Below are 18,100 nucleotides of genomic sequence, written 5' to 3' on the forward strand. Positions count from 1 at the left end.
GTGTATATTCAATTTATATGATATATCGAATATATATTTATGTATTTAGTTTAAAGAATAGTTTGTACTTAACTGTCAGCTACTGTCGTTTCAAGGATATAGTCTCTCCCCTCATCAGGCTATAGGCCTACTCTAAATGAGTTATACTTGGTGCAGACTATGTATACAGTATATATACTGTATATACAACATCTATACAGTATATTTACTGTATATATGCAGTACATGTATACAGTATATACGTATGCAGTATACATGTATACAGTATATCTACATATATTTATGGTTGACCGAAATATAGACCACTATATATAAAAACTGAAACTCCTCTACTAATAGAGTCCATCATGTCATCTTCTAGAGCTGCCTCCTACGTCAGCACAGGAAGTTCGGTAGCTAGTTGTGTATTAACCGCTAAATCAGCAAGCAGAGATGCAGTATTAGGTGTTACAGATGATCAATGGTTGAATGGGTGCTACAAACTGTAAAAGCTATCATCTACTATTCTACTATGTTTACTTGAGATAGCAGCAAATTATAGTAAAAAAAGGATGAAAAATACAAACTGCTTTGTTAACAAATGGCAAAATTTACAGGTTAATAAAACTTGTTCTTTCAGATTTCTTTAATTCCGTAAAAAAATATATTTCAGACTGAAATGTGTAAATGAAAATCTTTTCCGCTTCTGCACAAACAAATCATGAAAGCAACTTATAATTGGTAAAAATAAATCCAACATACGAAAAGGTTTTAGAATAGACAGCAACAAGAATGTAAAATGACAATATCTGCTGACAAAAAGCCTCAGCCTGTAGCTCGGCTTAATTACGCTTGACATTAGCATACACAAAAACGTATTTACTAATTTTTATTGCCATAAATGCTTTAGTCGCTGATGCGCAGTCTGACACAGCCCCTCTTTGCTCATATAGAACTTGGCCATAAAATATAGGTAGCCATAATAGACCTGAACGCTCTATTACACTCGCATACAGTGTAGGTGCATGGAAAGCACTGGCGCGTACACGACTAACTTAATAGCATGGAAATATCATACGTCTACATTTTTAACTTGATGATAGTTTTATTGAGTCCTCATGATCGCTGCAGGGTGATAAGATTTTATATTTTACAGATTTTACAGATAAATAGTAAAACAGTGAAGGCAGATAGAACGAAGTGAAAGGGTTTTTATTGAGCAAATGAACACTTGATAAGCAGTCATCTATTCTCAGTTAGAACTAGTGAGCGCATCTCCTACCAGCTTCCGGCAAAAGGTAAGTTATCTTCTCAGCGCAGTAAGTCGTGACTTACGCTATCTGGCAAGAAGAGTAGGAAATGATAGCGATTCTGTATGTTTTACCGAGCGCAACAATATTTAATTTGGGAAAAACAATAGAAAAAAAAACTAATAACCAGTATTTTTAGTGCTTCATTATAGTGTTCAATAATACTTGTTTTAATAGAAATAGATGAGTATTTGTATGAGTAACAGAGGCTGGTATGAAGAGAGCCTAGCCTGAGAGTCACACAGGTATAACTTTGTTCATATTCTGTCGAAGAGCATTATACACATCTGTACATTATTACTCTTATTGTTATTTATTATAATTTTTTAAACTATTATTTATATTATTTATACTATTATTAATATTATTACTAGTATTAGTATAATCAGTGTTTCTTATTATTATTATTAATATTAATATTATTATTAATATTATTGTTGCTTATACACACATCATGGTGTTTATCTAGTTAGTAGTGCTTAAAACCTAGTCAGTATTTTCTTTAGTATTTCTTTGACCTAGCAGCATAGTAAACTGTATTATTATTATTATTATTGTTATTTGACCCTTGGTGCTGTTATTATCTCTTTTACTATTATTGTTATTATAATTGTTGTGTATAATGTATAACTTTTTATTGGCAATGGTAATGATCAATAAAATGATTTTTCCCATTACTTGCCAAAAGAACGAAAAAGAACAAAATGGAAAAACTGAAACTAAGAATTATTGAGCGAGTTGAACAAAAATGTTTTAAAAGTTGGTAATTTAATAGTATTGTGGAGGCTGGATAGTTAATTGTAGGATAAAGTAACAGAAAGTTCATAAACTGAAACATATGATGGTGGATGTAGTGTGTTGGTGTCATAGAATAAAAAATGATATTTGTCATATTAGTGGCAGGATAAATACAAATATTTTGGGCACTTCTTACACAAGATTCAAAAGCTACAATACAAATGCAGAAATGAGCAAGTTTGGAATGTTCAAAGAAATAGTGATGTGATTGGTGGAAGTACGGTAAGCTGGAATACTTGATCGGTAGTACACAAGACGCTGCGATGTGATTGGTGGAAGTACGGTAAGCTGAGATACATGATCGGTAGTACACAATTCTTAGTATAGATTTCTGTAAAAAATATCCTTTACTGCTGTCGGTATGGTGAAAAGGAAAACATATATTGATGTCATTGATCGTTGTGCATATATTATTACAATTCATATTCTCTCAGCTAAGTCGGTAAGTGTCTAAAACTGAAACCTCTTCTAGAGCCCAAGACAACCAATACATTTCATTCTAGCTTATTTTCATTATTGCTGTTTATATTAGTCGTCAACATTAATATCGCTAAAGTTTTGCATCTGCAACTCAATATCCCTTCTATATAATGTATATTACTATTACATTTATATTATTGCATATTATCGTATATTATATATTTTATATAATGTATATAAATATTATAATATTGTATATTATTGTATATTATATATCTTATATCTTATATAATGTATACTACTATTATATTATTGCATATTATATACATTATAATGTATATTATTATATTATTGCATGTTATATATCTTATATGATGTATTTTACTATTATATAACTGCATATTATATATCTTATATAATGTATATTACTATTATATTACTGCATATTATATATCTTATATAATGTATATTACACAACCGTTTTTATAATAAAAGATGTGTCTGTTTGTCTGACCAACACGTCTGTTCCATGTAGCAGTTGCAAGCTGAAAAAACTCACATTATACAGGGTTCATTCCCACATTATTAGCCTTTCCAACACAGCATGTTGCCACCTGCACTGATCGTTCTCCTCCCATAATTTTGGAATAATTGTGCACATAGTTATTCTCTATGCTTTATCAGCACACCTGACACTCTCATGGCACACTAGACTGGCAGGCTACTAGTTATAATAAATCCTAGTTCCACATACATTATCTATTATTTTTTGTAAAGAGTCATAAGCTTTAACAATTTGACATAATCTCTTAAATTATGAAGATGTATCATATTTATTTATTTATTTATATTATATTTATATCTTTTATTTAGCTACTGTGTAAGTTCTGCAAAACTTTCACAGATTATCACAAAAAACTGATACTATTTTTATAAAAAAGCTGGCTTCACTTCTTTACATTGCGTCTAAAGAGCAAACTCGGTGATGCAGAGCCGTTCAAACTTTTATAACTCCTGACTGTCACTAACACACGTGATGTAATTATTCTTTTGTCAATATCCCGCTGTTGTATAATCCCATTACAAAAAACTACTGACAGATGCTTTATGTAAGAATTACACAGCTTTGTTTTTAAAATGAGAACTGTGGGAGTGTTACCCATGCTACCAACAATGCCTCAGCACCTCAGCTGATGGGCTTAAGTGACCCAGTTTACTGCAAATTCTGATGGCTGTGGTCAGTTTTCTGCCAATGTAGAAAATATAGAAAATGTATAAGTTTTTAAAATTTATCTTAGTCATTCGTGAGTACGAGACAGAAAATTAATATTTTCCTGTATGTTGATGTCATGGGAGGCCTTCAATGAACTCTACTGCTACATCGTTGTATCTGAACATTTTTATATAAAGAGTTTTTGATAATGCGATTAAGCAAAGTGCCACTACTACAATGACCTGTTTATGCCTGTCAGTGTAGAAATTTACTGAGGGGGATACATAAGCTCTCCCTCTACGTTGAATATAAGCAAGTTCTAAGTGACCCCAATATTTGCTTACATCAAGCTCGTTCTGCCTCACTAGAGGAAGAAAAATCGTTTAGTTTATAATTTCTTTTAGAATGGTAAGCGCCCTAAAGTTTACTAACAGGGTCATTGACTGATACAAGCATTTGGTGAAGCCATGACGCAGGTTGATGTTTTTGGGAAGCATCGTTGGTGATTGATTTGAATTGTCTTCTTTTTAGTAAGAAGATAACTCTCAGTCATGGGCTGTATCAATGGTTCATCTGGAGGTACTCAAGGAAGTTTTATCACTATGTAAGTTACACCATAATTAACTAATGCATTTTTTTCAATTTACTTGCTGTCAGTTCTCATCACTAAAGGTTGATTAATTATATCATTTGAGAAAAATATCATTGACAACCTTTTATATAACAAACTTAAAAAATATATATTAATTTCTTTTCTATATTGTACTGAACTTGTTTTGTTTAAAGACAGATACCTTGTAATTTTCTCTCAATATACACCAGTGTCATCAATCCTAGACTAGAGATGATATGTTTTTTTCTACTCCTAATGTTTCCAGAATGTTCTTTTAAAGTTGACTTGTTTCGAAAAATATTCTATGAAAGTAATATATTGTCAAATAGTAACTGAGAGAAACTTATGTATCACACTTGCATATTTTTTTGATATGGAAGTATGCTATAAACTCATTAGATATTCTACTTCATCTTCAGCAGTGAAGAAAACAGTCAAAGTTTTTTTCTGTTTGTGTACCAGCTTTTCATAAAAGTGTTGTTAGGAATTTAGCAATAACTTTACGCCTGAACTAATTTTGGTAGATCCACGGTTGTATCTAAACGAAAACAAAACATTACCTCTGTCTCGGAAAAACCCAAACTTCCTTTTCATTTTCACTGCTTAATTTGTCTTGAAATCTCTAGCTTGAAGCTATATCTAAGCATAATTAAAACCGATGTGCACTGAGTTTTTAAGCACGTAAGTCAAATTATATAATAATTTTCGTGTGGGAATTTGTTCTATGACTAAAATTAAAGACTTTTATACATTATTTGATATAAAGTTCAGCAAAATAGATTTATATTTTAAATTTATATTTGATATTTTAAAACTGAGTGCTTTTAAAATGACTTTATTTTACTATATTGAAAATAGAAAGATAGTTTTCAACAAACTAACATTTGAAAATAACAAAAAACTATTAAAATAACACTTTAATCTGTTACAATAAATACAAGTGGCAAAAATACAGACATAATATTTGACAAAAATACTTTCATATTTGACAAAAACTGTACTACTTTCTTAGCTTCAGCATATGGAATGCTACGATGGGCACCTCTCTGCTGGTTATTCCTTGGGCCATAACACAGGCTGGGTTCCTCCTTGGTATAGTGCTGCTCATAGTCATGGCAGGACTCAACTTTTACACAGCGTACATTATGATAACATCTACAGGTTCTATTAGTAAGTAAACTGTACCTAACATATGATGCTCTCCGCTCTCTCACAGCGCAGTTAATAAAAAGCACTGACTATCATCAAAGGCCTGTTGCGTGACAAACACTAATACTGCAGCAAATTTAACTGAATAATGCATCATCATGATTCTGAGAATTGTGCATCTGTACATCTGTCATACCGGTCTGTGTGTAGAGGTAATACCAAATCAGATTATTAAGAAAATGAGCAGATGACATTCTCAGACTCTTTATATAGCTGCCTCATATGTCCTCTTATCAGAATTGCTCTGATGTTCCGTGCCATGTATTGTAACCCTGATGCTAGTCTTCCAGAGGTACAAAACTATTGATAGCGTATGGTTTAAGGCAAATATGGCTGACAGGAACATGTATTGCTTTTGTGAAAGCAGAAGATTATTAATATAATTAAAATTATGTCTCAAATGTAGCGGCTGTAGATTAGACTTGTGAGATACTAGTCAGAATATAACCGTTTTTTTGCTAAATTTAATGTTCAGTGACTTCCATTATGGGTACACTTAAAATTATTACTGACTGGACAACTCTTGGTGAGCAATTTTTGCCTGTTAAACATGAATGCTTTGAGCAAAATTTAAAATTTGGTCAATGTTTATATCTTTTCATGCCACTTAAAAACTAACAGCCGTGCATAAAACAGTGCATACAGAAACATGATAGTAGTTTCACAGGTCGAACTGAAGAATAAAGTTTAGAGATCCTAACCATTGTCAGCGGAAAAGTATCGTGGTTTTTAGCTTTCACATAAAGTAAAATCAACTCTTTTGTACCACAAATACTATTTTATGATGAATAAACATTAGAGTATAACCAACGCAATGATATAATGAAAATCAGAGATCACAGGTTTCTCTTATCCATCTTCTGCAGAATGCCCAGCCGGAGAGGTGGTGGAGTATTCGGATGTCTGCAGAAAATATCTAGGAAGGGTTGGTGAAGTCTTGGCTGTGTTATTCTCTTGTGCAATAATGGTTGGAGCAGTCATTGTGTACTGGGTACTCATGTCAAACACACTCTACAGCATTGTACAATTCATATACAGTATGTATATATCTGTTCAGTTGATTGTATATACTTTATATACAGTGAGCGGAGTTCATCTGTAACAAAAGTTGAATTGACATCAAGTACACTTAGTCTATAGCAATTACAGCTCACATAATAAAACACAGTTCAGTAATAAGACTTATACAAACACTCCAGTCGCTGCAAGCAAATTTAAATAATAGTATATATATTTCAACAGTAAGTTAGCTGCGTCTACACTAAGTACATTTCTCCTATAATAAAAGACCATCTACATTACATCTTTTCATCTACGGTAAGGCAGCAGCATCTACGGTAAGGTAGCAGCATCTACAGTAAGGTAGCAACATCTACGACAAGTCCAGTTTATCTTTTGTTAAAACACTTCATCTACATTGCATACTTTTGATCTACAATGATTATTTTACTTTACCTTTCTACTTAACAGTAGCTCAACTAATCTATAAATATAAATCTCAAGTGTTTGTCATTTGTTGGTCTGTCATTCGTATGTCCAGTTATAACGATAAAGTTTTAGGAAAAAAAACAACTTCAAACTGAAACTTGAACTCACAAACCCAGGTTCTGTAGACAGGCGTGCTATCCACTACGCATATTCACTTTGCCATACTACGGAATATTTGTGCACATACTTATTACGCCTACCAATCTAAGCTTCAGGCTTCAGCTAGCATCCATGAACTACAAAAAGAAAAGTATGTGCCCAGACTTACCTTAAATGCTATAAATATATGTTTATAGGCCTATAGCATAAACTTAATTAAACTTATAGCCCAGATAGCAATGAACGAACACCTTCATTTAAAAGCTATGATGGTATACATTGCATATGTTGATTAAAAACAAGTTTTCTGGGCAAAACCTTTTGTATTACTAGGGCAGCCCCCGGCATTCAGCTAGTCTTCTATAAGATTAATAAATTTTTAGAGAAACATTCTCTAAAAATTCTCTATTTATTACTAACGGTTATATGTATATAACTATTTACTAGTCTTTTAACAGTAAGTTTAATGTTAATATTAAACACTTCATTATTGAAAAACATGATAAAAAATACAACTATTAAATTATAAATATGATATACTATTGCATAATTACAAATAAAGTACACTCCTATGTAGTTATAAATAAGACATACTAATGTATAGTTATAAATAAGACATACTAATGTATAGTTATAAATAAGACATAATACTGTATAGTTATAAATATGATAGCCTACTGTGTAGTTATAAATATGATATACTACAGTATAGTTATAAATATGATATACTACAGTATACATGTAATTGTGAATAAGATTGTAATGTTAGTGTGTAAAAGCTTAGCAAAGGTTAAGTGTCAACAGGTTAACTGTTTTCACCAAAGAAACCTTAGATATCAATAGGGCTTGCAAAGTTCTGCGACCACCAATTTAAAATGGAATAAGAGGACATTCTGTTGGTAATTATTGCCGGAATATTTTTACAGTCTTCCATCATTTGCTCAGACTTTGGGTGCATAAACCATTATACACTCTATCACCTGTTCATACTTGGCAATCCAAAGCCATACCCTTCACAAAGGCTGAGAAGTTATGCAGTCAGCAGGTTTCTTTCTGTTGGTCAAGGACATTAATGACCTCAGCGGGTTTCAATAATATTCAGTCTTCAGAATTTGGGCTTGTTTTATGATATTCAGGCAACTGATGCTGTGTCTTTGTAGGCTCTTACTATGACATAGGACTATTAGCCCCTGAGAGCAATTCTTCTTTCAATGATCGTAAGTAGCATTTATGGTTAGAGATATTTGGTGTTAGGAATATGGTAGAGAAGAAACTGTCAGAACATAGATAAACTGTTGATGAGTTGGTCGATCAATCTTGCAGTATTTAGGGTATTTGCCTACTTTAGGCTGTGTTACACATTTTCGTTGCTTATTCTATGTTTGGACTGGAGTAGCTCTATGACTTGCGGATGTATGGACTGGAGTAGCTCTATGACTTGCGGATGTTTGGACTGGAGTAGTTCTATGACTTGCAGATGTTTGGACTGGAATAGTTTTATGACTTGCAGATGTATAGACTGGAGAAGTTCTATGACTTGCGGATGTATGGACTGAAGTAGTTCTATGATTTGTGGAAACTCAAATTCTCTTAGCCTATTTATGCGCGACCAATCTTCCTTTTTCTACCCGATCACCTCAACTCAAACGTACCTCAAAAACGCTGAAGGCTTACATCACTTTATCCGATGCAACTAGCCATAACCATGATACTGTGCATGCTACCAGTATCATATCTTCTAACAGTATTAACATTGTCTCCATCTTTCACATTGTAGCATATTTGCGATGTACAGATGACAATGTATTCATACATGAACCAGTTCAGCTCTGGCACAACGCAACCACCAACCAGACTGTTAACACTCATGCTGATCTGTTCAACAAGTTCTGGCATCTGCAGAAAACTGTACCATTCTTCCTGCTTTGTCTCCTTGTTCCTCTCATCAACTTCAAGTCCCCCACTCTTTTTACCAAGTTTAATGCAGCAGGTAAAATATGTATGTACAAGTTCAATACAGCAGGTACAATATACTTGTACAAGTTCAATACAGCAGTACAATATACATGTACAAGTTCAATACAGCAGTACAATATACCTGTACAAGTTCAATGCAGCAGTAAAATATACAGTTACAAGCTCAATACAGCAGGTAAAATATACATGTGCGATTCAATACAGCAGGTACAATATACGGTACATGTACAAGTTCAATACAGCAGTACAATATACTTGTACAAGTTCAATACAGCAGTACAATATACATGTACAAGTTCAATGCAGCAGTAAAATATACAGTTACAAGCTCAATACAGCAGGTAAAATATACATGTGCGATTCAATACAGCAGGTACAATATACATGTACAAGTTCAATACAACAGGTACAATATACATGTACAAGTTCAATACAGCAGTATAATATACATGTACAAGTTCAATACAGCAGGTAAAATATACCTGTACAAGTTCAATGCAGCAGTAAAATATACAGTTACAAGTTCAATAAAGCAGGTAAAATATACATGTGCAATTCATACAGCAGGTACAATATACTTGTACAAGTTCAATACAGCAGGTACAATATACATATACAAGTTCAATACAGCAGGTACAATCCATATTTGTAATAGTACTGATCTACTGATCTACTCTGGAATCTTGGGAGAGAACTACTGTAAATTATTGGTTAACATAGAGAGACATAAATAATAGGGTTGAACTTTGCAGAGTCCTCTGTAGAATCCTTTGTGGAATCCTTTGTGGAATCTTTTTGGTTTATTCCCTATCATTGTAGGAGTAATATCAGCCTTTTACCTGGTTGGATTCATCACTTACAAGACATCAAGATGGGGATTCCATATGGACTTCAATAGATCGATTGAACAGAGTAAGTAGTCTATTTGGTGTGATTACCATCAGTACTAAACCAGATCACCTTTCACCGACTATTTGTCGTAAGGTATGTAGTTTTAATTATTTAAAGTTGAAATTTGAAAGTTTATAGGTAACTAGGACTAGTTCTACATCGTGTCTGGAAGCTTTATCAACCTTGACCTAGCTCAACTCTAACCATGTAATTCTGATGCCTTGGTGCTTGTTATTAACTACACGCATCTTCCTTGGTCTGATGTCATCAGCCTTGTGTGGCAGCCTCCACTAATTGTATACGCAGAGCGAATCTGGGAAATTAATTGCTCTATTTTTGGTTTTTGTGCTTCAAAACTTCAAAGCTAGCCATCGGTTAAGATATCTAACAACTGGTTTGCTTGCCCATTTAGATGTAAGAACTTCTTTTCCTGCTTTGACTGGAGTATGCACCCTGGCCTTCTTGTCTCACTGCACATTAGTTGCGATTATACGGCAGCAGAAGAACCCAAAAAACAATGTGAGTTTCAACAACCACCCGGAACGTGGTTATACTATTTGTATTCTTGTAAAATATTAATTAGTTTGTATTCAATGCTACACACATCAATACTTCACTCTTATTATTTTTAATTAGAGTATTTAGATTTAATGAAATTTGGCTAATAATTATTGCTCACAAGAAGACAGGGCTACAATGTCTGGTATTCATAGGTAGGGTATAAGTGAACCCTGAAGAACCAGTTGTCAGGCAAATTTTACTACACTCACTGCCAAATAAGTAGTGTATTTTAATTATTTTCTGCTCAAATACAGTAAGTTTTATTTAAGCCTAAAAAACTTGCTCAAATGAGTTTTATTTGAGCAAAAAATTAATGAGTCTTGTTTTTGTTTGCAGTGTCATCGCAATTTTCCCTTTTTGATAAAACTAATTAAAGATCAAGGCAACTCAAGAATTACAGCACTTTTTTCGCTATGCTATCTATACATACCGACTGTTGGTTTCAAGTATTTGGAAAAAATGGTCACTCTTTTATCCTTTTTCCAGATGAAATAAAAGCTAATTTAGTAAAAAGTTCTACATGTATGTTATGCAATTATTAAAACTATTATATAATAAAGAATAGCCCTGGGACCTCACAAATAAAATGGGTACAGTAGGTGAGACATTGTAAGTGCGTCCACTAAGGCTACACTAGTTATTTGCCCAACCAATTACTACATGTGTCAATTTCATATTCATAATTGCCTGTGCTCCCTGCATACACTGTCTATGTCTATGTCCATGTCTATGTCTATGTCTATGTTCAACAAGAATATACCTTGACAAATAGTCATTTCATAATAAGTACCTGATGGTTCATGATCACAGAATAATCTAAAACTGTGCACGCAGGTGAGAGATCTGTGTATAGCATACATCTGTGTCACCCTCACTTATGGCTACGTTGGCTGCGCATTCTACACTACGTGGCCTATGATCAGCAAAGACTGCATTGACCAGGTAAGTATTTGATGTAATTCCCTCTAGCGCCTTCATGAGATGTAATCAGATAAATAGGCATAAAATGTAATCAGATGAGGTACGAAAATATGACCTTTAATATTGATTTTAATAAAACAACATAAAATTATAAACTTTAGTTTTTACTCTTTTATAACAAACATCAGAGAAATAATGCAAAAGGGCAATGTGATAAAAGTTGATCCAACAGAAATAAAAAAGTTGACCGTGTTGGATGACTCAAGGAAAGGTTACGCAATGTGGGCAGGTGAAGGCTGCTGGTAGAGCTTGTCACATATTTTATGCATGTTTATCTGATCACTTTATTACTAATAATAGCTAAACTACCCAAAAATAGAGTTACTTGAGATACTGATCAGCAAACTTGTAAATATTTGTTGATAAACAAAACATTTTAGCTTCTGGTCGGTCTTCGAGTCAGATCGATACTTATATACTATATATTATTATATATAGTATACTATATATTATACTTATATGCACACAAATCCACACAGATCACATTCACATCGCATAAATTGTGGTTGCAATTTTTATGACAAAATAGACCGCTTCACAAACAGTCCTACTCAATACACCGTAACATGAAACTTTATAACTAAGAAATGTACTTACGTAGTAAAGTGTTGGGACAGACAATCAGCGATGCGTGATTTCTCCTCCTTAGACATGAATAACTTTCAAGTTTTTATAGATAGATTCCCAAAACTGTATGTATTCGGATTTCTTATACACTAGTGTTAATATTCTAATGAGTTTAATATTATTAGTTTTTGGTCAAGTAAGACACCAATTAAGGGAGTGTATCTACATGTACATATACCACCAATTAAGGGAGTGTATCTACATGTATATATACCACCAATTAAGGGAGCATATCTACATGTACATATACCACCAATTAAGGGAGCATATCTACATGTACATATACCACCAATTAAGGGAGCATATCCACATGTACATATACCACCAATTAAGGGAGCATATCTACATGTACATATACCACCAATTAAGGGAGCATATCTACATGTACATATACCACCAATTAAGGGAGCATATCTACATGTACATATACCACCAATTAAGGGAGCATACCTACATGTACATATACCACCAATTAAGGGAGCATATCTACATGTACATATACCACCAATTAAGGGAGCATATCTACATGTACATATACCACCAATTAAGGGAGCATATCTACATGTACATATACCACCAATTAAGGGAGCATACCTACATGTACATATACCACCAATTAAGAGAGCATATCTACATGTACATATACCACCAATTAAGGGAGCATATCTACATGTACATATACCACCAATTAAGGGAGCATATCTACATGTAGGCTACATGTACCACCAATTGTCACATTTTTAATAAAAGAGTAATTAAATACACTAATTATAAAAACACTTTTCTGATCGAAACTTCATGATACTTTTTTTCTAGCCGTCTGAACAACACTGTAATGTTTATGACATCAGCATGAATATTTATTAGTCAGATGTACTAGTTACTAGTGCTAGTGTAGTAGCTTGCTGCCGGTTCTCTGCCTTTAAACTGCTTCCATAATCTGTTCAGCTTAGGTAGACTAAGGAATTTATTAAAAACTAAATTGGTAAACTATTAATAATTGAAGTCCTAAAACCTTTTGAATGTTTAACGTATACCAGTATTTTTATTTAGCTGGCCGAGTAGAGCAGTGAAGTTTGACAGTTACAAAATTTTTTATTTGCGTCATACACAAATGTTCACACGCATGTCTCGTTACATGATGTATTCCTATCTTCATTCAGAGTCATACCCTTGATTTTTCTCTCTATCACAATACCGGCATCTGTTAGTTCTTGGACTATTTTGTTGGTTTGTTCTTTTTTCTGAAAGATATTTTGTCAATAAATGAAATTTTGTCAGAACTGTAACTCCAGAAATAAATACTAAATTTTCATACAACGATAGCATTGCAAGACATTCCACATGGCGCTGTAATACCATCATAGATACAGCCGTGTCACTCTTATTCTTTTGTCGTGATTCTTTGTTGCTGTTTGGAAATGAAACACTCATGCAATGTGTCATCTTTGTGCCTTAGTGACCAATGGAGTCGCACTAGTTTGTGCGCATAGGCTTTGCTTCGCTGTTGTTTCATATGCAGACATATGCCTTGACATCAGACAACACACAACTATCGCTCTGCTATAGCGCTAATTGGAAACACAATCTGCTTTCGACCCAGCATAGTGCTTTGGCACTGGCACCCAGGTGTCGCTACACTATTCCTGTATGTAAACTTAGTATATGTTATGCTATGAAGGTTTTAAATTTTGTAGAATTTCCTGAACAACCTATTAGCGAGTGACCCGCTAGCATTCGTCTCTAGAATATTCGTATTCATACAAATGTTCACCGCGTACCCTCTGATCCTTTACATAATGAGAGTCCAGTTGATGAATGTCTTGTTTCAATCTGTCTGGCCAAGGTAAGCAAGCACCTGCTGACACACCTGCCTCAGGGTGTCAGAGTAATTATTTGCCTTCGCAGCTATGCTTACTGTGTGTTTTATGCTTATCATTGCCTTCTTTTCGCACTAATTATGAAAATATATTTTCATAATTATATAATATATAGCTACTGTCATCTGTACTATTTTAAAAGTTATTAAATTGTGCACAAATAGCTATCAGAAAGATTGAATAAACACAGGGTCACATTTGTCACTCAGCATGGGTGTAGCCTAGCCAGACAAATGAAAATATAAGCAAGAACGAAGGCTTGCAAAAATATAAAAACTCTGGTCTATCACTTGTATCAGTAGCCAGAAGGATAATACCCGAGCAGACCACTGTAGCACTGAAGATGCGCGGTAAAAACAATCAAGCGCTTATTATAGTTGTATGTTGGAAAATGTAGGTTAAATTCCTGTGCACGTATTGGTAATATTTTTCTGTAAGGTAGCTAATGAAGGCTGCTGATGTACCTAAATATCTGCAAGCTTTTTATTTCTTGCAATTCACAAAACATTCACGTTTTATATTTCTGTTTTTATATATTTACAGCTGGAAGCACGTTTCATTCCTGAATCTCTCTGTTGTGGCAACTTGTCTTCTGTTTGCAAGGTTTATGCCACAAATAGCAACCATCTTACGGTATGTCCTGTTGCAGAATGGCGTTTAAACTTATAATATGTGCTGTTACAGATCGGCCCTTAAACTTACAGTATGTCCTGTTCCAGATCAGCCCTTAAACTTACAGTATGTCCTGTTCTAGATCAGCCTTTAAACTTACAGTATGTCCTGTTACAGATCGGCCCTTAAACTTACAGTATGTCCTGTTACAGATCGACCCTTAAACTTACAGTATGTCCTGTTCTAGATCAGCCTTTAAACTTACAGTATGTCCTGTTACAGATCGGCCCTTAAACTTACAGTATGTCCTGTTAAAGATCGGCCTTTAAATTTACAGTATGTCCTGTTACAGATCGGCCCTTAAATTTACAGTATGTCCTGCTCTGGATCGACCCTTAAATTTACAGTATGTCCTGCTCCGGATCGACCCTTAAATTTACAGTATGTCCTGTTCCAGATTGCCCCTTAAACTTACAGTATGCCCTGTTACAGAATGCTCTTAAAATTTCTGTATGTTCAATTACAACTTTGCCCTTGAAGGAACAAGCTAACAAACAATTGTATACTGTCATGTCGTGTTCATTCAAGTGTTCTTTAGTTCTCTTAAAAACAAAAATGTGAAATTATCTTTCTACAATGTTTTACTGTCTTTAACCCAAGGTTATTGTACTAATAAAAAAGATGAATTTTATATGAGGTTGTCATTTGAATATTTATTTTTCCTGAACATGTGTTTTATCATTGAACCGCTTGCTAGTCAGCAGTTTGAAAGAGCAAGCACTTGTTTTGCAGTGTCAGCAATGTCAACTCAGTGCTGGTAACTTGTGTTAGATAGCAGTAATTTATCAGTTCCTACATTATTTCAAAATCTTGTGTTGGAACATTTTCCTGTCATTCACTACATTTTCTCTGAGCAAAAAAAATGTTGCAGACTTTGTTTAGATATAAACTATGTTATAGATACTGAAGATAGTTTATCATACGTTATGTTACAGCGCTGCGCATGTCGTAAACTAAAGACGTGCTGTAGATACTGGACTATCATATGTTGTCCCTTGTTGCCGCGCGTGCTGTACACACAAAAAATGTAGATAAATGAAATATTGTATACTATGTTACTGATGTGGAACTTACTGCATAAAAGCATTAAAAATGAAATAATATGTTATGGGCGTGTATACAATTATACAATAGGTAGTATACTCTTAGGTGCTGCTACATGATATATGATACATTTATCATAAGATGCAGTGAAATATAAACATGTAAAAACACGCTGATATAAATTAAAAATCATGACAAACTCCAATGTATGTGATACACGGTATATATACAAAATGGTGCTAACATGCGTAATGATGCAGGTACACAGGAACATTCTGTGGCCAGACCTATGCCATCGTTCTGCCAACCTTGACATACATGGTATCGGAGAAAAGAAAAGGTCAACTAACGATAACAAAGGCATTTGTACACGTGATGATCATTGTATTCTCCGTAGCAAATATTGTAGCCCAATTCTTTTTAAAGATGTGATATTGTTAATTGCTTTGTAACAGCAAAATGCTTTAGTTCATTAACTTACCATACAAAAAGTAAATGAAGTTGCATACCTATGGTCTAAGGCTATGTCTCTTGCATGCCACAAGACTGAGCATAAATTTACTATTATGACTTTTAAGGGTTAGTGTTTCTAAATGCTGACAAGTAGAGCTGTGTAGGTCATACATTGCTTTGATTCTTTTGTGCTGTCAGAAATGTCATTTTGTAAAAGAATATAAATTTTAGTTTATTGTGCATCCCTGACTCACAACTATACGAGCTTGACATTTGAAAAATAAACGAGATTATATGTCAGCAAATAAACTGTGCTTTCAAGTACAATGAAGTAAGTATAATAAAGTAGGTACAATGAAGTAGGTACAGTAAAGTAGGTGCAATGAAGGGGGTACGATGAAGTAGGTACAATGAAGTAGGCACAGTGAAGTAGGTACCATGAAGTAAGTACAATGAAGTAGGTACAATGAAGTAGGTACAGTGAAGTAGGTACAATGAAGTAGGTACAGTGAAGTAGGTACAATGAAGTAGGTACAATGAAGTAGGTACAATGAAGTAGGCACAGTGAAGTAGGTACAGTGAAGTAGGTACAATGAAGTATGTACAATGAAGTAGGTACCATGAAGTAGGTACAATGAAGTAGGCACAATGAAGTAGGTACCATGCAGTAAGTACAATGAAGTAGGTACAATGAAGTAGGTACAATGAAGTAGGTACAGTGAAGTAGGTACAATGAAGTAGGTACAATGAAGTAGGAACAGTGAAGTAGGTACAATGAAGTAGGTACAATAAAGTAGGAACAATGAAGTAAGTACAATGAAGTAGGTACAATGAAGTAGGTACAATGAAATAAGTACAATGAAGTAGGTACATTGAAGTAGGTGCAGTGAAGTAGGTACAATGAAGTAGGTACAATGAAGCACATACAACGAAGTAGGTACAGGGAAGTAGGTACAGTGAAGTAGGTACAATGAAGTAGGTACAGTGAAGTAGGTACAATGAAGTAGGTACAATGAAGTAGGTACAATAAAGTAGGTACAGTGAAGTAGGTACAATGAAGTAGGTACAATGAAGTAGGTACAATGAAGTAGGTACAATGAAGTAGGTACAATGAAATAAGTACAATGAAGTAGGTACAATGAAGCACATACAACGAAGTAGGTACAGTGAAGTAGGTACAATGAAGTAGGTACAGTGAAGTAGGTAAAATGAAGTAGGTACAGTGAAGTAGCTACAATGAAGTATGTACAATGAAGTAGGTACAATGAAGTAGGTACAATGCAGTAAGTACAGTCAAGTAGGTACAATGAAGTATGTACAATGAAGTAGGTACAGTAAAGTAGGTACAATGAAGTAGGTACAATGAAATAGGTACAATGAAGTAGGTACAATGAAATAAGTACAATGAAGTAGGTACATTGAAGTAGGTGCAATGAAGTAGGTACAATGAAGTAGGTACAATGAAGCACATACAATGAAGTAGGTACAATGAAGTAGGTACATTAAAATAAGTACAATGAAGTAGGTACAATAAAGTAGGTACAGTGAAGTAGGTACAGTGAAGTAGGTACAATGAAGTAGGTACAATGAAGTAGGTACAATAAAGTAGGTACAGTGAAGTAGGTACAATGAAGTAGGTACAATGAAGTAGGTACAATGAAGTAGGTACAATGAAGTAGGTACAATGAAATAAGTACAATGAAGTAAGTACAATGAAGTAGGTACAATGAAGTAGGTACAATGAAGCACATACAACGAAGTAGGTACAGTGAAGTAGGTACAATGAAGTAGGTACAGTGAAGTAGGTAAAATGAAGTAGGTACAGTGAAGTAGCTACAATGAAGTATGTACAATGAAGTAGGTACAATGAAGTAGGTACAATGCA

The 18,100-nt window shown here is 34.0% G+C and overlaps 1 protein-coding gene across 1 annotated transcript; it reads left to right on the top strand.

Annotated features, from left to right (window-relative positions):
* Window positions 1-1,122: 1,122 nt before the first annotated feature.
* Window positions 1,123-16,524, top strand: LOC137410117 (neutral amino acid transporter 9-like). The gene is made up of 12 exons (XM_068095703.1): window positions 1,123-1,277; window positions 4,252-4,324; window positions 5,346-5,503; window positions 6,409-6,579; window positions 8,290-8,346; window positions 8,907-9,119; window positions 9,926-10,018; window positions 10,410-10,516; window positions 11,393-11,500; window positions 13,864-14,012; window positions 14,590-14,679; window positions 16,023-16,524. Exons 2-12 carry the CDS (start codon window positions 4,272-4,274, stop codon window positions 16,192-16,194), a joined length of 1,371 nt encoding a protein of 456 aa, XP_067951804.1. The 5' UTR covers window positions 1,123-1,277; window positions 4,252-4,271; the 3' UTR covers window positions 16,195-16,524.
* The last annotated feature ends 1,576 nt before the right edge of the window (window positions 16,525-18,100 follow it).

Source organism: Watersipora subatra, chromosome 1, assembly GCF_963576615.1.
Source record: "Watersipora subatra chromosome 1, tzWatSuba1.1, whole genome shotgun sequence".
NCBI lineage: Eukaryota > Metazoa > Bryozoa > Gymnolaemata > Cheilostomatida > Watersiporidae > Watersipora > Watersipora subatra.

Coding starts and splice junctions, on each gene's coding strand:
- LOC137410117 (XM_068095703.1), top strand. CDS start 4,272: ATGGGCTGTATCAATGGTTCATCTGGAGGTACTCAAGGAAGTTTTATC. Junction 4,325..5,345: donor CAAGGAAGTTTTATCACTAT/GTAAGTTACACC, acceptor CTACTTTCTTAG/CTTCAGCATATGGAATGCTA. Junction 9,120..9,925: donor TACCAAGTTTAATGCAGCAG/GTAAAATATGTA, acceptor CTATCATTGTAG/GAGTAATATCAGCCTTTTAC.